Source organism: Sardina pilchardus, chromosome 7 (genome assembly GCF_963854185.1).
Source record: "Sardina pilchardus chromosome 7, fSarPil1.1, whole genome shotgun sequence".
NCBI classification, from domain to species: domain Eukaryota; kingdom Metazoa; phylum Chordata; class Actinopteri; order Clupeiformes; family Clupeidae; genus Sardina; species Sardina pilchardus.
In genome coordinates this window covers 23,175,674-23,198,229 of record NC_085000.1, presented here as the reverse complement: position 1 = coordinate 23,198,229, position 22,556 = coordinate 23,175,674, and the positions used below count along the sequence as shown (strand labels likewise).

General features: G+C 42.6%; 2 protein-coding genes across 4 annotated transcripts; one reads left to right on the top strand and one right to left on the bottom strand.

Annotated features, from left to right (window-relative positions):
• Positions 1–448: 448 nt before the first annotated feature.
• suv39h1a (SUV39H1 histone lysine methyltransferase a) lies at positions 449–5,269 on the top strand. Of its 3 annotated transcripts, XM_062541353.1 has the most exons (6): positions 449–496; positions 820–965; positions 1,139–1,807; positions 2,024–2,170; positions 3,042–3,171; positions 4,622–5,269. In XM_062541353.1, exons 1-6 carry the CDS (start codon positions 478–480, stop codon positions 4,747–4,749), a joined length of 1,239 nt encoding a protein of 412 aa, XP_062397337.1. In that variant the 5' UTR covers positions 449–477; the 3' UTR covers positions 4,750–5,269. The 3 variants fall into 3 exon arrangements, with proteins under 3 accessions (XP_062397337.1, XP_062397338.1, XP_062397339.1); XM_062541354.1 differs by lacking the exon at positions 3,042–3,171; XM_062541355.1 differs by lacking the exons at positions 2,024–2,170; positions 3,042–3,171.
• A 7,671-nt stretch (positions 5,270–12,940) lies between these two features.
• On the bottom strand, positions 12,941–14,179 carry gpr173 (G protein-coupled receptor 173). Its single transcript, XM_062540065.1, has one exon. It carries the CDS (start codon positions 14,177–14,179, stop codon positions 13,016–13,018), a length of 1,164 nt encoding a protein of 387 aa, XP_062396049.1. The 3' UTR covers positions 12,941–13,015.
• Positions 14,180–22,556: the final 8,377 nt, after the last annotated feature.

The window sequence follows — 22,556 nt, the reverse complement described above, 5'->3', positions numbered from 1 at the left end:
ATATAATATTATTATAATGTGTTTCATGTTTAGTTCTGCAGTATAAGAAATAAATACATCGATGATCAAAACAATAATAGGTACTGATTTTATGCTTGCATTGTGCTGCCTCTGAAACCCACGGTCAGTCAGTCTCTCTTGGATGATGCCAGTGAGTTCTGTACAAATCATTTCAGCAAGGACTGAGACAACTAAACATATTGTTTTAAACCTCACGAATCAGTTGGTATATTGCACATATTAGACAATAGACAGTAAAATTTGATAGAGCATAGATAGACAATACTGAAAGGTATGCTTCCAGCCTTCGCGTAGTGCACGCACGAAGTTGTCATTGCGTTTGTGACTACATTCCTCAGCGTAACCAATGGGGAGCGCTTTCATTTTACTCCTGTAACATTCTCACCAATCACTAACCTGCAACCAGTACTTCCTCCTCTCCGTCAAAATGTAGTCTACATTGGCACTGGAGATAAGATGGCGCAACATTTAAAAGGTTTGTACGCTGGAATGTTGCATCGTCACGAAGCTCAGATTTGTTGTAAAGTTTTCGTAGCTAATGGACATAGCAATATGTACACATATGAAACAGTTCAGGAAATGCGTATTAGCGACAATGTGGTAGTGATACGCAGTACAAAGGCTACATTCTTGCAGGCAAAACATTCCTAGTTAATGGTGTTGGCAGTTCGACAACGTGTAAATGCTTGCGTAAAGACTGTTGACGGATACTTTAGAAGAATTCTATGGACTTAACCTTACAACGAGAAGTAGTCCCTCAGCTGTAATGTTATAATGATGTAGTGGTTGTCTTCGCAGGATGCTTCGTTGCCTGCAAAGTTTCATGGACTGATTTGCAAGCACTGTGTCGTCGGGCAAAGGTAGAATGTATCGAGCTTGATGTGAAAAAAAGTAGCTTCGATGAATATGAAGTGGAATATATCGCTGACTACATAAAGCAAAATGTAAGTAAGCAAGTGAATTGTAGCCTACTCACTACACCACAGAGATCAACCTCAGGGTCAATGTACATGTTTCGTAGTCGAAGGCTGCTGCCTACCATACGATAAAAGCCTTTTAATGCGCATAACTTGTGTCCTCGTCATTGACCGTCAACTGTGTTGTGTTGTCTGTTCAGGGAAAGGAGTACTTCTTTATAAAATGGAAAGGCTATCCGGAGTCCGAGAATACCTGGGAGCCGCGCAAGAACCTGAAATGTCCGAAGCAGCTGAAAGTATTCATGTCCGACTTGGAGGCAGCACTTCGACGCCATCAGAGAATTCGGACAACCAAGGACACGATAGAGTTGGATCAAAGAGCTGTCAGTTACCTTCTTCAAAAAGTCAAACAGCGCCAAGCGGTCAGGTGTTGGGAGACTCAGATAAACAAGAGAAGAAGCCATAACGGTCGTATTTACGTCCAGAACGAGGTGGACATGGAAGGGCCACCCAGAGACTTCACCTACATTGAAGACTACAAGATGGGTGATGGCGTGGTCATAACTCCGACGCCTCTTGGATGCGAGTGCACAGATTGTTTCAGCCACCCGGTGGCTGGCTGTTGCCCTGGACTCGCGCAACACCGAATGGCCTATACTGACAGAGGGGTGGTGCGCGTGCGGCCCGGTATACCCATCTACGAGTGCAACTCGAACTGTCGATGTGGTCCAGACTGCCTCAACCGAGTCGTTCAAAGGGGGATTCAGCATGACCTGTGCATATTTAAAACGGACAATGGTCGCGGCTGGGGAGTGCGGACTTTGGAACGCATTAACAGGAACGCATTCGTCATGGAGTATCTTGGGGAGGTAGGTTTGGTTGAACATGACGATGGGATTGGGATGTTTAACTGAACGTCACCAGTGTGAGCAGAAAACCTCGAAATACAGTATATACATACAGTACATAGCCCACGTACAAAATGACTGAGAATGAAGGCAGATTTACCTGCAACCAAAACATCAATTTGACTATGAATACATTTGCCTGGAGATTCACTTTGATTATTGCTTTATCTGCCTCAGATCATCACAACAGAAGAGGCAGAGAGGAGAGGGGAGGCCTATGATAGCCAGGGTACCACTTACCTGTTTGATCTCGACTATGTGGATGATGTGTTCACTGTTGATGCAGCCTATTATGGCAACGTATCCCATTTCGTCAACCACAGTGTAAGTGAATCTCAAACATTCTCTAGTAAACTTTCATCATGTCCATACTGTAGACATAAAGCTCTAGGATTTTGAGGAAAATGAAGTAGCTCTACTGTCCTTGTAGGGTTTTTTTAACCTACAAATTTACATTAGCATTATAACACATTTGAAGTAAATGTTTGAATCCCAGGATTATCAATTCAATTGGCAATTCAAGCAACTGAGAAAATACTAGCTGTCATACAGTATAGTATTGTTTACACTCATCTTAACAGCTTTTACAGAGGTTGGGCTGGACGGGAATTACATCATGGCACTGTTGATTTGACTGTTAAGGGATCAGCCATGAGGAAGTGCCAGCAGGGTGGAGAATTGATGGAGTATTTCCTTTATTATGTAACTTTATGTTGTAGGCCTACTCTAGTAAAAAGTGTGCCAGCATTAGCCCGCATGCATTTCAGTACTATCAACATTAACAATGGCAATCATTAAAAAATAATATGGTCTTGTAATCTGTAGAACAGGAAATGTATTTGGAGATATATTTGAGCACATGACTGAGATATAAGCAGCCTTAGTGCCTTTCAGCTCTATGCTACTCAGTTTGTCTTCTGATGGTGTATAAGGCTCTGCATTTCATGTCTTGATGGTTAGGTAAACATCTTTTGTCATAACATACTGAGACAGAGTCGCAAGGTGATTTCTTTGTTCAGCAAACATGTATTTTGACATTTCAATTCCTACAGTGTGGGTGAAATGCAAACAAGTCAATACAGGTAGGGCTGTCACTGTATGTTGAACTCAAGAATGAATGTCTACAACAAGTTGTGTTACATTTTTGCCATTATGCTGTTGCATTATGGTTGATTAATTTCCCTCCATCTCCTAGTGTGAACCCAACCTGCAAGTATATAATGTTTTTATTGATAACATTGATGAGAGACTGCCCAGGATAGCGCTGTTTGCCACCCGCTACATCAAGCCTGGGGAGGAGTTGACCTTCGACTATAAAATGCAAAGTAAGCAAGCTCTGTTGTCGGTATATGCGTTCCGCTATGAGCGTCCTTGTTATTTCCCCATGTACAGTAAGCTTAGTTCACCTCAATAACCGAGCCATTGTGTCTCAAAAGGAGATGTGTTGTGAGACGTGTGAAGATACAGTCAGTGCATAGAATCTTCTTTTTGTGAAGTGTTATTTAGTGGTTCAGGGCTCTCAATACAAAATGTCTCAGGGCCTTTGCAGACAGGACCATGGCAGCATAATGAACTACAACATCAGATATGATCTCATGACACGACTCCAAATGATATTTTAGTCATGGGGTGTGTGTGTTGTATTGAACGACTGCAGTGTCTGTAATCTCGCTACTCCTCGTTGTCACACTTGGCAATCAGCAGACGCGGTAGGTGCCTAATAGCGTGATGCTCTCCTGATTGTTCACAGCGCCGGTGAGACACTGCTGCTTCACCGTCTACAGCAGAGCACACACGAAAAACCGAGAACAAGCGTCACTTTAACTTGCTCATGTTTGAAATCTCCCCTATATATAATGTTTACAGTAGCAGACCTACAGTATGTTTAACGTGGTGTAGTGGTGCATTACATATAAAAAGATAATACATTTTGGCTTGCACTTTTGATATTCTGAATATTTATTAAAAATGTCTTGAATAAAACAGTAAGAGATATTATGGACTGGGGGAAGTGAATAATCAGACTTTAATGAAGGGTGGTCCTTCATTTGTCTCTCAGTTTAAGTTATAGATTACAGAGCTGTCTTTTCTTTTGCCTTTTCAACGCACAGAATAGGAGGTTACAAACAGGTTAATTGTTGGTTCAGCTACTTGAATCAAGATTGTGAGAAGGGGCTTGAATGCTATTTTAAAGGAGAAAGGCACATGTCCCAACATCAGGGAGACAGTGAATAGCTTCAGAGGTGATCCATTGATTGGGGTTGAGAACAGTCTGTAGGTTTTGTGGGAAGAACTCATGTTGGCAATTAAGATGGGGAGAAGAACAAGGTGATTTTAATGGAGAAAGTCAAGGTCAGTGGAGAAAAGGGGTTCTCATTGTGCACCTGGCATGTAACTGATTGAACCTGTATCTTGAGGAGCTGCACCAGTTTTTTGTTATGCCTGAAGTCAATACATCTACCTGTATAGAAAGACAGGGGTTGGCCTTGGTGTGTCACTGTGTCAGGTTAGGCATGAATGAGTGCCATGTCATTAAAGTTTAACTTTCAGATTTAAAATATGCATCTTCAAATGGAAGCTTGGCCTCTAGTTCTTGCTGCTTAGATCGATTAGATTGACAGTGTCTCTTGCTTTTCTGTACTTCTTTCCATGGCCGATTATTTGATGTACTCGAGTGTTCTGTGTGCTTATTAGGTGTGCTCTCCATTTTACTGTGCTGATTCATTCCATTCTGTTGTTTTCGTGCTCTGCTCATCATTTCTGTCTCTGTCACAGTTGACACGATTGATGCGGAAAGCTCCAGGATGGACTACAGCCTCGCCGTTGTGGACGGCCCCTCCAGGAAGCGCATGCGGGTGGAGTGCAAGTGTGGCGTGGCGTCCTGTCGCAAGTACTTATTTTGACACACAGGAACAGAGGAAGTGGACAAGGTCTTTGGCACAGAGAAGGTTGAGGTTTGAACTGATTCACCATGCCAAAATTAATTAATGATAACGGTTTAATGTTTTATGCGTATTTTTAAATATATTTCTATTTGTTTGTTTTTATTTCCTTTAAATATGTGTTGTTTTGTGTTCTTTTTACCCCCTCACCACACACACACACACACACACACACACTCTCACTCTCTCTTTTACAAATTCTAAAAGAACAAAGTTGTCACTTTATTCAGATTTTAAATGGTAGATGTATAAGATACATCTGCTCGAAGAATCTTTGCATTTTTCATCTAACTGGCCAACATGAAATGCTTTATTATACTGCATCTGTTTAATTTGCAATCTTTTTTGCCACTAATATCTCATCATAACCTGGAAAATGAATGGGTGACTTTAGATTATTTTATTTCTGGGTATTAATGTCAAGATTTAATGGTTAATCTTCAAGATTTTCTTTTAAATAAATGTTTGTCTTATCAATGTATGGCTTCTTTTTTCCCCCTCAATACATGGTTTCGCATTAGACACAAGAAAATCCTTTTGAGGTTGCAGTTCCACGTCTCTCCACTAAACGGCGCTGTTGCCCTTTAGTTTCCCTCCACCAGCTTCCCACATGCAGTCACCAACAGGCTATTTTGTAAGCCATGTATATTTTCTGCTATTACCTCCTCGGAAACAAACTCTCTTCTCCTAGACGTCCTTTCTGACTCCTGTTTTAATTGATCCACACCGCTGTACCTCTACTAATCGCCCCAATTCTGAATAATTTCCCCAACATATGTTGGCCAGGGTCATCCTGGCTTTACCTCAGCAGGCCTCGTGCCTTGTTTCTGGGGGAGAGAGAGGACAGCAGAAGCCCCCTCCTCTCCCCCCCTCCTCCTCCTCCTCCTCCCACCCCTGTGGCTCTGCGTGACTGCGCTGGCTCTAGCGAGGCTAGCGAGCCCACTCAGTCCTCCTGGCTGTCTGTCCTTGTCCCTTCAGTGCTGGCTCTTCTCACCTCCTCCCACTCGTGCAGATTAAGCACACAGCCCCCACGGCTGCAGGCAGTGGATGCTCCATGCCTGGGCTGGGAAGGGAAGTGCGGCTCTGTGAGTTGTTCTCAAAGCGAACCCCTTCTCCCTGGCGTGAAGGCCTTTGTTTGTTATTGTGTAAAATTGAGTCATCACTAATCGGTTATCTGTCCATGCCGAGTACCTGTTGGCTTTATGCTTTTAGTGCTGTTGCTCCTCAGTGTGAATGTCATACATTCGAAGTCATTTTAGCCTGCACTAAATGGCCTCAAATATATTGTGTGTAGGTGGGTGGGTGGTGCCATGTCTTCGTGGCTTAAGTCGATATATAAACAATTCTGCTCTAAATGGAGTAATTCTACTCGTTGGCCAGTAATTGGTATCTCAGTTGTAAGAAATGAGAGCCTCCGTTTTTCAGTTCCAGCTCTGGAGTAAAAAAGATACTGGAGATGTATACGTGGGCCTACATACATACAGGCCAGTAATGAAAGATGAGAAGACAATAGTCCTCAATAGAAGTCCAGGTAAAAAGCCTGTGCTATGCCTGCGCTGTTGGACTGTAATGTTACGCTATCTCTGACTGACATACCAACATGGACATCAGTTTTGTAATAATTTATTTTTATGTTTTTTTTTTCTTTCTTTTTTTCTATTTCCCTTCAATGAACCTTCAGGAATAGACAGATCAGGTGAGCTGAACTGAGGTGAGGAGAGTGTTACCTGGCTTGATTCCGTTCAGTGGGTCACCCAATTGCTTTAGTGTGTGTAATTAGCATTAGCCTAGGCTTGCACTGGTTTCTCAGGGGTTCCTGGGGTTGGAGCACTCCAAGGCGCCCCCCCCCCCCCCCCCTGCCAGGCAACACCAACTCATCACACCACACCGCGCAGTGAGCGCAGACCGCAGAGCAGAGCAGTCCTGGCGGGCTGCTGAATGCGCGTGGAGAGGCCTCTCGGAGCCCTTATTGGATTGAGGTGGATTTATTGTGGATCAGACCTCCTAAGCGCAGCCATAGAGAGAGGGGGGGGAGGGAGGGACAGAGATGGAGAGAAAGAGAGAGAGAGAGAGAGTGAGAGTAGGAATACTGGTCGAGGAAATGGAGCACAACCCCACACAGATGGCCCGTGCTTCAAACAGACTCAAGTCAGCCTACCACTTACAGTCTGGACGCTAAAGTGGAGGGCTGTGGAGCCAGTTGGTCCTTACTGGATGCTTCATTGGATTATTTGAGAAGCGTGTTGATGGTGTTCCCTCCCTGCCTGCCTGCTTGCCTGCTTGCTTGCTTGCTGCTACGTCTTTTTTGTGCTTTGTTAAATGTTTAAAGCTCATTAAACAAAGTTTTATTTAGTGTATTCTGAAATCAGCAGGAGCACACTAGACTGCACATGAAAACCTCTCTCCTAATTGGACTTTTAGTCGACAGCTCGCTTCCCATTATGCTCATATTAGTCCAACCCACTATACTTTTTTTCGAATAGATATCTCCCTCTTTTTTATTCACTTAGTTTTATCAATCCATCAGCCCATTAGTGAATATGGAAGATTTGACCATGGGGGCCACAATTGTTTCATTACAAGCGATATCACGAATCCACGGAGGACAATGCCTCCCGCCAGTGAGTGGGGTCAGCCTTGGCTTCTAGCGCTGCTGGCCATTCCTGCCGACTCATCGGCGCCTTTTGCTCCTGATTAGCCATCTAGCAGATTAAGGCCAAAGGTGGGGTTAATCCGCTACCCCATTAGCCCATGGTGTCTCTCGCAACATGGCAGTTGAAACTGGGCTGCTGGGAAAGGGTGGGGGGAGAACACACCAGATAGCGATAGTGGAGAGAAGCTTGAAAGAAAATCCCTGACATCACTGGTCCTACATCTATAGGCTCTGATGAGGAAGCAGCCTCTGGCACAGATTTAACTGCAGTTGAACCTTTGCTCCACTTTTGGCGCCTGACGGAGTAGCAACAGACGGATGCTGAAGATGAGGTTAATTCAGAGAGAAGCTGCATCACTTAAGGCCAAACTGCATGACAGGTTGCTTCGGGAGGAACGTGAATTGCCTAAATAAAACTATTAAGCAATGAACACCAGATTATGTAAAGCTGTAACGGGAACCAATATTTTTTCATACTGATTTTTTTTCTTTCGTTTTTGTTCTTTCAAAATTGTATGTTGATGTGAATGACCTAGGCTACAGTAAGTGTGAACAAAGTGAATAGAGAAGCAGGGGATCAAACAATATCTCATTTGAAACAGAATGCACGCCACATTAACAGTCAAAAACGCAACAAAAGTAAACCTTTATTTTTCATGTTTGGAAAAAAATCCCCCAGTTTAATTTACATAATAGGTTCTTAAACTCGTTTCAACTCGATGCCCTCTCTCCTGTTGACTTTAAATGTTATCGCCTTACATCATGACATGCACTCATGAAAAATGTGACTCCTGATGGATATAAAAACTGCTTGCCCGAGTACTTTTCGCTTCTTCACCGAGTCTGGTGTATTGCTCATTATCCTGACTGGCTTGTTGTTTTAAGAGTTTAGACTGGACATCAATATCCTCCATGGAGAGCACATGTTTGTCATAGATGCCTGTGTGTTGTACTACTCCAACTAAATAACAAAGCATAGCTGTGATGGAGAGTTGCCTGTGACGCAACTTGCATCGTTTGTTAATAGTTCAAATAACAGGCACTTCTTCAGAACATGATGGCGTTTCAAAACGTGTGTTTATCGTTTTGTTTCAGGGACTTATAAGTTCAGATACCTGTCTCTTCATTTCCACCGCAATGGCGGTGTAGCCGTACAGCAACAGGTTTCTGAGAGATGATAAACAGTGTAAAATGAGGTTAGGACTCATGTTAGTAACCCACCTCAAGCTGAGTGATTCACTCGAGACTCATGAATCACACAAATCCTCCTCCTCACCAACACTTATAAAATGTGGGTGAAGTCATTCTTTATAGGCAGAAAGCCCAAAAAAATGGACTAATGCTCTTGAGATGCTCATTCTCACCACAGACCTTGGCAAGGAATTGGCAGACTTTTGGTTCATTGTCGACATTGAATGTAGCATGAAGGCTGTAACCAGAAAGCAGCTGAACTTAGAAGCAGAGATTCGCCAGAATCAGCAGTGATCTGGGTAATTGTTGGAGCTGACCATCTCAATTTTGGGCCTGAAATGTATTTAGAACTATGTGCTGCAGATCGTTTTGCACGGCATTCTGCATATTTATCGATGTGTTTTTATTTTAAAATTGAAATAAATGTTGTAGACTACTATATCTCAACATATGGTGGATCAATGACCATACATATTTAAAATAATATTAAATAATATATAATTATATTTATATATAAGTAATGAAAATGACAGTAAGTGCAAACAACATACTGTAGGTAATGAACTACCAGTAGTATTATCCAGATTTTAATAATTAAAACTGTTGTATTCTTTGAGGAAGCTAAATTTGTACATATTGTGACTTAAAGCACCAATTTCTAGATTATTCAATATTGTACTTATTTATAAAGACATTTGGCCATGTCATTCTTTGTAAGTTGAAACAAGAGACACCCCATGTAGTACCTGCAGAGTGTAAGGGCTTTTTTCCCCAGAATACTGCTGCGTATGCTGTATTTCAGCTGTCTGGCTGGACAACTGAGCTAAGCATCAGCTATACTAAGCATCAGCTATAGAACTATAGTCTAACTGTGGCAATGTTGGTAAAGAATTAGACAAATGTAATACACTCTAATTAAAAACCACTTGTCCTCCGGCTGTTCCATAGTGTACTCGAGGTTTGTTCATTTATTTTGTACGAAACTTGCCACACAATATATTTCAACGCACCCCGGTTTTGATCTTTGACCATAATCTGTCAAGATTGAATGACCTCAATTTTCAATATTTTTTTGAGAAATCTTTGAAATTTATGCAAAACAGATGGAAATACTAAGTGGGGAAAGGATTGAGCTGTTTGATGACAGGAGTGACATTTTTCAAATTTGCCATGTTTGTGGCCTCAAGTCTCCCACAGGCTTTCTGTGGTTAATCGCGTCCCACCCTCCCTCGCGTACGCACACATTCATACTAATGTCAACACACACACACATGCGTGGTAAAAATATGATGATCAAGAGTCAGCCCCACCCCCACTGTGTTTGATGTAAGTCCATTGTCCATATAATACACATTAAATAATACAGAGGTCACAGTTAATTTACAAAAGATAGTATGCCTGAAGCAACTAAAAAAAGTTCTAACAGGCATTTTTGCTCATTACAAAATCCCCCCCATCCCACCCCCAATCCCCCCCACCTGCCCAAAGCACCTTCCCCAACACCAACCCAAAGTCTGCTTAATTTTCCAGTCCTGGTTTCCATGGTTGAATATGAACACTACCCAGCTGTCCTCCCTCCAACCCACCCAATGATAAGAGAGAGAGAAAAACAAAACAAAACAAAAAAAGTCTTAAAATAATCCACAAGAATCCAGTAAGTCTTCTTTTCATTCCATGGGAAATAAGTTTGTATTCAAGTCCTGCGCTTTTTCGCTATGCAAAATTGGACACTCTTATGTCACAATTTGGCAACATTTTTTTTTTTTTTTGTAAAGTTGCTTTGATCCATTTGATGCTTGATCTTTTTTCTGTTCCTCCAGTTCGTGGGGGGATCGAGACATGTCCTCAATTAGGCAACAAATACACAGTGTTGTGTTTCCCCAGTTCTGTATTTGATGCCTTTTCTGGATGTAAATTTCATCAAATATAGGCATAAAGCTGTCAGATCTCTCTTGCTTCATGATGGAGTAAGGCCATTAACGTAGAATACTGAAAAAATCATCTACTTTTCCGGTTGCATGTTGTTAATCATTTTTGCTTTTTTTTGATACCGTGATTATTGTTCTTTTGCAACAATGAGTGCATGGGTGCTGAAAAGAATTGGCGTTTCCAAACCCAGAGTCTAGCCTACTTAATAAACAGATTTCATGTTCCATCACCACAGGCTGCCTGTAACATTCACTTAAATATTACAATCTCTTTGTCCCAGTCTACACATTAGCGGAATTCTGTTTCAAGTCAGTGTAATGCCAGATAAAACGCTAAATTGATCAACAATTCTTCAAGCTGTGTGCAAAAACATCATTATCAGGCATCTTCTGTCTCCTTCCCCCATTTCTGCATGTCAGCTCATCTAATTAAGACCAACGATGAATAACTTCTAGAACAATCCAAACATTCTTCAGAGGCCCAAGCGAGCCCTCCTTGACTATAATCTTGTCTGTGCCATTACGGCTGGTAATACTGAAACTTTGAAAGCTCTGAATCTTTCCGCTATAGCCTTCTCGATCAGCTTGGAATGCGACACTCGTCAACCTATTGAATGCATCAAGTAAGAGTCTTTTCAGCATGGACTGCACCCAATTTTGCTTGCATTTATCTCGACTGCCTGGTTTTTAAATTTGTCCTTGCAACTCTGCTGCAGTCTTATTCACAGGTACCATGAGTAAAACTGACGTTTTGTTTCTCAAGAGACACAATTACAGCATGTAAACATTAAAGTAAGTTTTTGAAATCCGGTAAGAGAAATGGGTTTAGGTATAGCTCCTTCATGATAACTCTTAACATTATCATTTTTACAGAGGACTTCCGCAACATAACCGCAACATCATTTTGAATGCTTGACTGGCCTAGTTGTGCACCCAAACAGATTCAAGTAATTCAAGTATGTCTCTCGGGCCCAGGTGTGTTTCATAGGGAATTTCAGTGGGAGGGCTGGGACAGTTCTTTCTCAGAGCCTCACTCAAGCTAACTAGTACATTCACTCTCACCAGATGATGCTATGCTCAGTCTGTGGTGGTCAATCAATTTGGGCCAACAATCTATTCAGTCAAATTGTCTACATCTTTTGACCCTACGTAAAATAGTTATCTGCATGCTGAACACCAGCATAACCAGAAGCCGAAACCAGCTTCCAAGCTTCATCAAACAAATTCATTCCTGACATGAGGATTTTAAGAGGTTTGTGCAATGCGACGAAAGATATCTTCTTTCTTTAAATTACATGAATGATTAAATCATTATAGGACATAGGTAAAAGACTTAAGAATACAAAGCCAATGATAAATCAAAAGAAGCTAACTGCAGCAAATTCGCTCTTTCACTATTACACTGCAAATGATATGCTGTACTTCGTGATAAAAATCTTTTTTTTTATCCTTTCAACTTGGCGATGTTCCTGATGCCTTTGATTCAAGCAGATGAGAAATTATTAGTCATAGACACTTCTATCTCTCTCCATGTACATTATATTCTCTGAGGACCATCTGGCACCAAGCATGAGAACACAAGGGACTGACTTCGCCATCAGGGTCATTTTCTCATTCTGAATAAATATTTAGTCCTTAAACCAGGTTTGGTTCACTCTTTTACTTTTAAAATGTATCATCTGCCTTTCAATAGTCCATCGGTACTTGGAAATGGTGCTATTATTATTATCATTATCAATATTATTATTGTTATCATTATTATTGTTGTTGTTGTTGTTGTTATCAAGTTCATATCTTTTCCATTTCAAAAATTGTTACATACATGCACTGAGGCTGTTCTTGTTAATCATGTTTTACAGCGAGCATCACTGCCCCACTATAAGACTTTTTTTTTTTTTAAGTCTTTTCGAGATATGGGCATAGAAAGCTCTGCAAGGAGTGTATTTCAGTAAACATGTTTTTTTGTGACAATTATTTTGCCAGATTTCAGCCAAATGTAACAATTATGCATTTTCTTACCATCGTCTTTATCATGTAGTCATACATTCAATAAAGAGGTTTTGGATCTTCAGTAGTGTTTTTTTCAGTGCTTTCAAAAAACAGTACCGCTCTCATGCTTCAGATAAAATTCTTTTAAATCTACATTAATTTTTTTTAACAGAGCATCGTTCCAAAACCCAGTCCCTTCCCTAAAGGAGCAGACGCTGGGAAAAATTAGCATCGAGGTGAATTCAGACTCTCCTTTTTTAGCAAAAACAAAAAGACACATCTTGCGCTGAATCAAAGGCCACAACAACTCAAATAGTTCCTCATGCCCTTCTCATGTCATCTACCACTTCTTTTGAACCCCAAACGCTTCATCCATCCCTCAACCCTCCACCTAAAACCTTAAGAGAACTAAAGCAAACAAACAAAACAGAACAAAACAAAACAAAAAACAAAACAAACATTCGGTTCACATGACGCAGTAAGGCTCACGGGGCAGTTGAGGTTTAGTCCTACAACAAGGTGGCAGGTGAGCCTTGAGTCCCTTCTTCAGGTCCTTGTTGAGGAGAAAGCAGATGATGGGGTTTACTCCGGCCTGGGCGAAGCTCATCCACACGGTGGTGGACAGGTACCGGTGGGGTATAGTGCATGCCTTGACAAAGACCCGCCAGTAGCAGGCCACGATGTAGGGCGACCAGAGCACCAGGAAAAAGAGCGTGATCACATAGAACATCCTGCCGAGCTGCTTCTCGGCCTTGAACTCCTCCATGCCGAGCAGGCGGCGGTTCTGGTTGTGCAAGTTCTGCCGGATGCCCAGCAGGGTGGGGGGCATGGGCCCGCGTCCGAACCCCGCGATCCAGTTGGCGGCGGCCTGGCCGGTGGCGCCGGGCCCGTGGAAGGTCCAGTTCTGGCTGATGGCGGGCACCATCTGCACGGGCTTCATCTTGCGGTGCTTGTACTCGAAGAGTAGCAGCTTCATGTAGACCACGTGCGTGGCCAGGATCAGCACGGCCAGCATGAGCATGAAGCCCAGCGTGTCGTTGGCCTTGAAGTAGCGGTGCTCGAAGATGCACTGGTCCTCCTCGCGGATGAACTTGTACGTGCCCACGTCGAAGACGGGCGGGAAGGCCATGGCCACCGACAGCGTCCACACCATGCACACCACCGCCACGCACGTCCAGAAGGTCATGCGCTTGGCGTAGAAGCGGTGGTGGGCGATGGCCATGTAGCGCGTGACGCTGATGCAGAAGAGCATGAAGGCGGCGTGGAAGCAGAAGAGCACGGCCATGAAGGCCACCACCTTGCAGCTGAGCACGCTGTACGTCCACGCCGAGCCGTTCTTGATGGACACCAGGACGAACGGGAAGCAGACGGCCGAGCGGATGGTGTCGGCCAGGCAGAGGTCCAGCAGGAAGTAGTACGGCGCCTTGTGCAGGGCCCGGTCGCGCAGCACCAGCAGAGAGACCACCAGGTTGCCCACCAGGCTGATGCAGATGATCAGGCCCAGGAGGACCAGCTTGACGTAGGTGGAGACGGGCGAGGAGGACTCGCCGCCCGCCGCGCCACCGGTGGTCGCCACCACCGCCGCCAGGGGGCTGCCGGCGCCCTCGCTGCTCTCGTTGCCGTTGGCCATCGCTCGTCCTGCTTCCTTGCCGCCGCGCCCTCTTCTCCAATGGAACCGCCGCTTCTCTGATTCTTCCCTCTTCTACGACCCCTTGCGCCACCCCCTCTTCCACTTCCCCCTCTTCCTCCTCCTCCTCCTCCTCCTCCTCCTCCTCCTCCAACGGCTGACCTTTCGTTCGTCCTCGTGGTTGCCTCTCTTTGGAGTCTCACACGCAGGCAGAGAGCTTCATTCTGCATTGCCCCATTTTGCAAAGAGCCTCTCGGACGCGTTGCCTGTACCTTCACTTTCCACCTCTTCCTGTTGGCCCGGCAACAACACCTATAAACAAACGACATAATCAGGCAGTTGATTTTTGACAGGCCACATAACAGGCCTACTAGAAAACACAGGACACATTCTATAGGAGGCACAAGCACAAAAAACAAGACTTAAGGCCTGGGGGGGGACATCAGGCTAAGTATTTGGGTCATTTTAGCACAAAACAAAAGATATCAGATACAAATAGAAATATTTGTAGCCAAATCTATGAGGTACACGATACTAAATAAAGAAACTGATGTCTTTTAGTTCCTTTAAGGTAAATTGGAAACTGCATATTATTTGTTAGGTGTGTATGTCCACAGACAGATTTACTGAAACATTGATATGTTCATATCAAAAAGTAACACATAAGAATGTGAGGAAGGAATGTATGCACTACTGTATACAATAAATATATATGTTTACATTAAAATATCCAGATATTGTGGTAAAACAACATCATGTATGAAGATTCATGTAGCTTTAATTAGGGATACACTAAGTCTTCATCGGTGCAATCCTGATAGAGTAACAAACATTATTTAATCATAAAGGACTAAAGAAAAACCCACAATAATGCTTGAGAATGCTCACATACAGGATATTATAGGCAATCTAAGGCCTAGTGGGATGTAGTAAAAAGGTGGCAACACTGCACAATTTCAAGGTGCAGATACAATCTATAGTGTATGGCCTTTCGTAGACCTGGCTCGTACTATGCAATAATGCTAGGTTGACATCTTCATGTTAAGTCATACCAGGACAGCAAGGCCTGTTAAGGAAAGCCACATTAATTATACAGTAGTCAACAAGCTCATGGCACGCCACCTTTTACTTTATGTAAACTTCAGCGCAAGACTGCCACAAGCCTGCTGCTAGGTTACACAGGCTACCGTTGCCACGATAATGGTCTGATTTCTAACTAAATGACACACAGTTGGAATATTCAGATGCTACACATCACGTGACCTTTTTGTGTATCACATGCCATAATCTATCTGTAGTCATTACTTCAGTGCTTTACCGAGCAACTAGGCAACTAGGTTTCCAATTCAATTTCTCTCGGCTCAGATTTGAGTTTGCATTTTGGTTAAAAATGCACAGTCACCGAAAAGGCATGTATCTGTTGTAAAAAAGAGTGCACAGCTTTTAATCTGGCACCTTCAAATGCATCAATCAATTGTTTCTTGAATGGAGGACACACGACTCCCCTAAGCATCTGCTGTAGCATGCTGGGGAACATCTTCTACGTCCCCCTCAGCATGGATCTGATCAGCTGTTTTCTCCACACGCTACATGGCATGCCAGCAACTAGTCTGTCACGGTAATTACCTCGCTTGTTGCCAGGATACAACACCTAACATCCATTTGTGTGTGTGTGTGTGTGTGGTGTGTATGTGTGTGAGAGAAAGAAAGATTTAGAGAGAGGGTATCTGTGTATGGAGTGTGTGTGTGTGTGTGTGTGTGTGTGTGTGTGTGTGTGTGTGTGTGTGTGTGTGTGTGTGTGTGTGTGTGTGTGTGTGTGTGTGTGTGTGTGTGTGTGTAAAAAAGAGCAATAGGGAGGAGAAATGGAGATGGGGGAGGGAAAATGGATCACTTGCGATCGGAGGTGATGTTGAAACCTCATTTTGTGTGCGTGGTTGCGATAAAATATTCACTGGCTAAACATTTATCTGTGAGGAGTGCCAGCAAGGACAAAAACAAACAATTCTAAACCTTAAAAAACACTGCAGTCTGGGTATGTCACAGAGATGGTCATCTCATCGCCAATATAACCCTGTTTAAGTGGAATCTTTTGAGACATTTAGCATCCGCCGAAAAGATACAGGTGACAACAGAGGGTATCTAAGTACAAGAAAGGAGAAGGAAAAAATGTGAAGGCCTATTGTTTCAGAGTAGGCATACTAATGTATTTCTGTCACAGTAATTACAGCAGCTTGTTGCTAAGCTACAAGACCCTGTGCCTTCTACTGTGTGTTCGTGTATGAAAAACTGCATGTTCTGAAATGTATGTTTGTGTGGAGGTGGGGGTAGGGTGGACTTCTGAGGAGACAACAAGCTACTGAAGAGGATCACACAGGCAAACAAACGTGAAGGCGAGGTTTCAGAATTCTATCAATGATTGATTTACATGAAACGCGACCTATACCTCTTATTGGAGGATTCTTATTCCTACAAAGTCAATGACCACTTTCTTACACTCACGGCAGAATTTGAAAGCGGCATCTTTTAGTATTTCAGAATCACCTATTGGTCTCAAGAGTACAGCAATCATAAATCAGATATTCTAATGTTTCACAATGTGGAATGGAATGATGAGTGACGTTATTGACACCTAACATGAATGGTGTAGGGTAGAACATTCTAAGCCCCAGGTTTACGTTTTCCACGATTAAGGATTCAAATTCCCAGTCAGTGTCGCTGTTTAATTTCCCCTTGTGTCCTCAGGATTCCCAAAGATGCCCTATATTATATTAATGACTGAAATGTAGACTACTCCTTCATTCATTCATACTGGCCTCACTAGAACCCTTATTCAACATTATGGTAATACCGCCATGGTCTTGAAGGACAGCTCACAGTAGTCATACTATGATAGTCAATGGTTAGCCTACTTAGGGGGAAATTAAGGGGGGTAACCAGTGGCTTGCAGTTGCAGACCATGTGATGTGTGAGAGTAGGCTACACATCTTCAATTAAACTGTAATAACGACCTGATAGTATGAATTTTGGATAACTTTCATCACTGAGATTTTTTTTTTTGTAATCAGTGATCATGCATTTAAACTAACATTAATTACCAAGTGTATTTACAGTATAGGCTACTGTTTGAACAGTTATTGCCACTCCAAGTTCGAGGTCTCATCCTAATATCGGGGAGATCGGGATAATGAAGGGAGGAGCCTGTAGAGATGGGAGTTGGTTGGAGGTAGGGGGTTGTGCTATACCGAAGAACTGGATAGCAACAGCAGAGAGTAGGCTACCGCTACCGTGGTCTCGGTGGGAGGAGGCGACGCGGTATTCACCAACCAACAGAGCCCGATTCACTCCGACTGATGAATACACCTAACGCACTGGTGAAATTATAAACAAAGAAATTCTGTAAAATAGTGTGCTCGATTTTGAAGTCTAATAGATGGAATCACTTACTGGCCATTCAGGGTGTTAAAGCTTTATGCGACATTCTGATACATTAGTGTGTGCATAGGAGGGTAGCTAGTTATTTGCACGGCCCAACCTGCGTCCGATCGACCCTGGTTGAAGACATGAAAAAGGCTGTTGAGGTTGAAAATAATTTATTACGGCAAAGCTGATGACGCGCCTCTCAGAGCCAATACCTTTGCATCTAATACACAAAAGTGCAAATGACCTGCATCAACATTGTCAAGCGCGTATATTACATTTCCCCCAAAGATGACCAACATATGGCCCCATATGGCCAATATACTATAGTAAAAACTGAGTAACAAGTATCCTTCGTGCGTAAATCATGCTATATGTGCCCACACGAATGCGGAAAAGATGCTCTTTTTCTTCCACTCTCTGACACACACACACACGCACGCACGCACACACACACACTGACACACGCACGCACGCACATACACAGGGAGAGAGAGAGAGAGATTGAAAGAGAGAGAGAGGGTGGACGATAACAAGTGGATAATACAGGCCCAAATTTGTAGGTAATGGTGTTTGTAGTGTCCATGTACCAAAGGAGTCATGCATTCATCTGTTCCGTCGCCTGTCACTGGCTATTGTGGGTGAGAATCGATGGATTAACTCTATATTATGGCTACACCATAACAAACATAACCCTATAGATACAGCCTGCATAAGACCAAGGAGACCAAGAAAATGTCATGTAAATGTGAAAACATCTTACCTGGATTTCTTAAGCTTGTCCTCGAGACAATGGCTCTAGCTTCGGCAGCAGGCCGCGATGAGAGCTTGTTGCAGTCAACATAAAACAAATAAGAGAGATAAAAAAGGGAAAAATATGTTTTCTCTAAAAGGCCCAAAAGGCTCAGCAAAATGACCATGAATTCGAAGTATAATCCCAGCTGGACTTGACGTCCTTTACAAATGACTGAAAACATAAAAATTAATTAATTATTACGGGGAATGGTCACGTCTGTACAAAAAATCAACCGAATCCTGGTTTAATGTCCAGTCTACTGTCGAGCAACGTCACTCTTAGATTATGCCAGTTGCATATATCTTAAATAAACACAGGTTTTAAAAAACAAAAAAGATCGTTTCCTCTTTTTTCGTGTGCATGTCATGTCTTCAGGTTTTCCATAAAGCTCACCCAAGGTTCAGCAATATATTCCCATCACAGAGTGACAGAATAAAATAAATAAATTGACGCCTCAAAATCTTTTCAATGTAGGCTGAATATTTCCTTAGTTAGCGCCAAACAGCCGTTTAAAAACGCTATATCATAATGTTGGAAGCCGTTTATTTACTGGTAAATTACGATTACCACAGTAGGCTACAGAACAAGACGATTTCTTTGAATCTTCATTTTCGTTTTGAAACCGAGATCAAAACCTAGGACGCCTCTTTCAACCATACTGATATCCAATTTGTCCATTCAAAACGTTAAAGGTAATCCTTTCGATAAAACAAGAATCATCCATCAGCAGGTCCGGCTGTAGGAGCAGTCTCTCCGAGAACACAGTATAGTCATCCTATGTGAAGATATGTACACAGTGCATGTAGGCGCCCTATATTTTAAATACATCCGCCTGCTTCGTTCTGTGGTGAAGAAATGCTTAATAAAAAATAGGCCTGCTCACGATGACAGGTCCCGAATCCTTGTTCGGGAGTATTTCAGTGTCTTCGGCATTCTGAAGTCATCACTGGATTTCAAAAGAGGAAACAAAAATGACCAATGTGAAATGGCTGTTATGCGATGGTGAATTGGACACAGCGGCTTTCGTCTTTGCGCTCAGCTTCAGTCATTGCTCGGCTAACTTCGGAAAAGGGACTCGGGAGCTGTCGGCAAAGCAAAGGACAGCCTAAGTGGTGCCTCTCTCTAAAGCATAGAGAGAGCTGATGGCTGTTGTCATGTAAACTCCTGTGATCATGTCACTTCAGACGACTGAGAGATACCCAGAGAAAATCGGGTGTTGAGGCATTTTAAATCTTTTCATGAATATGGGTGTATTTCTATGAAACATCTATATTCAATGTGAATGTGTGAACAAAAGAAGCTCAAATACAATATTTCATGTCACAAATTTAAATTGGAATGTTAATCCAAAAATACAACTCTATAGTAGGACTGTTGTGCAGATTTCAGATAATTGCTTTCATCAATTAACAGCCTGTATTTAAAATGACCACAGGCGACTCAAGAAGATTGTCAAATAAGCAACAAAAAAAGTGATTCTTCCTCTAATGTGTTACACTTGCAGATATTATTGCCCCTTTATTGGAAATTGTCATTTGAACATAGCATAAGAAACAGTGCACACAATGTGCAGTATACAGATGCACCCATATACAGACCTAGGTGCACAGCATAGCCTACAGTAGCATGTCATAATGTGCTGGCCTTGCCAGCCCTTTAAATGATTATCTTTGGCCTCGCAGTCCATTCCAAACTGAAAGTTGTAAGCCAGCTCACCTGGCAAGCGTTTGGTGCAAGAACACTCGCTCTATCTGTAAATTCCTGGTAAAAAGGTGTTTTGTCTCTGCATGACACAGCGCTCTGCAGTGTGCCCTCATGCCTGTGATAACAGCTGTCCAGACCGCTGGAAGCCATGGGAACAGATGGCTTCAGCTGACAAAGGAAACGGCGACAGCGGCGGTGGACGTAGACAGCGTGTCACTTGCTAAAAAAAAAAATGTTCCACACTATCAACGACATTTTCCTCAATGTGATGCACACTCGCCTGAAGTTCTCCACTCTCTCTCTCTCTCTCTCTCTCACACACACACACACACACACACACACACACACACACACACTCACTCACTCACTCACTCACTCACTCACTCACTCACTCACTCACTCTGTCATCTGCACCATGAAGCGTGCAGATGCATCTGCCTGTGTGGTCGTGTGTAAATTAGGGGTGCACTATAATGCTGGTGCAGGATATATGGTTGGGTGGGTACCTACCTACCTACTACAATACCACTGACGGCCAAGACCGGTATCGATATGGCATGGTTTCATACACTGCAAAAAAAGGATGTGTGAAAATGACATATTCTGAGTGAGTTCAGGGACTATACATGTTGTCAATTTCAACATAGCAATTGTGTGGCTGGCTGAGTTCAACTAACTCAAATAACCAAACAAAATGTGCATCTGCAAAAAGGTGTACCTTTTGTTTGTTTGCTTGCTTGTTTTTGTTGTTTTTCTTGCTGCACAAAATTAACACAAAATTACACAAAATCGTGTAGTCCCTGAACTCACTCATAATGTGTCATTTTGACACATCCTTTTTTGCAGTGTAGGTAGGTGTAGGTGTTCATATCCGTGCTCCCCTACCTGTCCCAGTGATGATGCCATGCACCAGTGCCACTTTGCAGCAACATTCATAAACATAATTAGTTTATTTGTTTTATGTTTGTTTCATTCATGTTTATTTCTGGTCAGACAAAGTTTCCTAGTGATTAAATTCATACTATTCTATTTATTTTATTGTGAAACAACAAAGTAAGAGCAGAATAAAACTCATCCCCTAAACTCAACTCATTCATTGTATTTGTATGGTAATTCTTATTCTTTTGGTAGAAATAAGAGCATTTTGGTTTAGGTACTTGGTACACCAAAAAGTAGTATCGGTGCATGTGAAATTCACACATTCAAGAGAGTAAAATGTTCCTGACACAGCCAGAAGTGTCGGAGATGTTGATTCAACTTGATCTTGATTAAGGTTTTTGCACATGACTTGTCATTTTTAAACAACATGTGCTAACCGCAGCATCACATATACGAAGAGGAAATGTCAGCATTCTGCACAGGTTGTCTAAAATCATGGCAGGAAAAAAACAACAACTCTGTGATGACGCATGTCCATAGGTGATCTAGGACGTTCTCACGCACATTTTTGCCCAAAGCAGAAAGGGGAAGCACCTCCTCACTAAGATCACAAAACTCTTGATCCCCTACGCTTCGTATTAAAATGCAGATCACTATCAGCATTAAAGTGTTATCACCTTTATGACTCGACCCTGGCACTGGCATTTGTCCTGAGGGTTTAGCCGTTTGCCACTTTGTGAAGATGAAGGCATGTGCAGGAATGTGGCACTGAAGCTCATCTCCCACATTCTTGCTGAAAGTGCCCTCTAGTGGCGAGGAAGCGCACAAACACTCAAAGATTTCAGAAAGTTGGAACTTGAGTAACACTGAAGTCCATACAATTACTCTAGCGCTGTCTGCCATAAACAGTTGTGTGCATGCTCTGTATATTTCTCTAAAGAAAATGTTCCATCAAATAATGCTATCTAATGTATTCAGTTTTATTATGACCCCAAAGGCCAGGTGTGAAACAGGCACCTAAAACAAAAAGGGAACAAAAAGAAAGCCTTGTCTGAAGTAATCTAATGACGGAAAAAATAGCATGGGATCAATGCAATCAAATATCTCACGTTTGCCACCACTGGCCTGTTTTGCATGAGGAGGTGTTTTCTTTTTTCAACCGTAGCACTAACGTCCATATACCTTGTGGAAATGCCGCACGTGCGTGCTGATTGTTTTTGCTGCTGTCAGCATTATATTTCCGAGAAATGGTCATATGCTTTCCTGACAGTTTAGGTGCAAGAAAAGAAAAAATGTACTATTTCCCTTGGCTTTAAACACTGTCCTGCTTCAGCCTACACAAAAGCAGACAATAGCATTAGGCCTATGTCCTGATTTACTTATGGGTTATTTCCCTATTATATTGTATTATATATGCTGGTGGCCACAGGCACAAGATATATTACCGTGGCATTGAAACAAATCTCCATGGTGTGCCATAGATGGTTCTGACGGATTGCCATTCATGATCACCATCTGGATTACTCTGATGCACAGTTCAAACATTAACCATCCTGTATCATTGTATCCCCTCTGACACGAAGA

Bases quoted from the DNA above. Each gene is read 5' to 3' on its own strand.
- suv39h1a (XM_062541353.1), top strand. The intron at 1,808-2,023 runs GTAGGTTTGGTT...TATCTGCCTCAG, and splicing joins TCATGGAGTATCTTGGGGAG to ATCATCACAACAGAAGAGGC. The intron at 2,171-3,041 runs GTAAGTGAATCT...TCCATCTCCTAG, and splicing joins CCCATTTCGTCAACCACAGT to TGTGAACCCAACCTGCAAGT.
- gpr173 (XM_062540065.1), bottom strand. From the start codon at position 14,179: ATGGCCAACGGCAACGAGAGCAGCGAGGGCGCCGGCAGCCCCCTGGCG.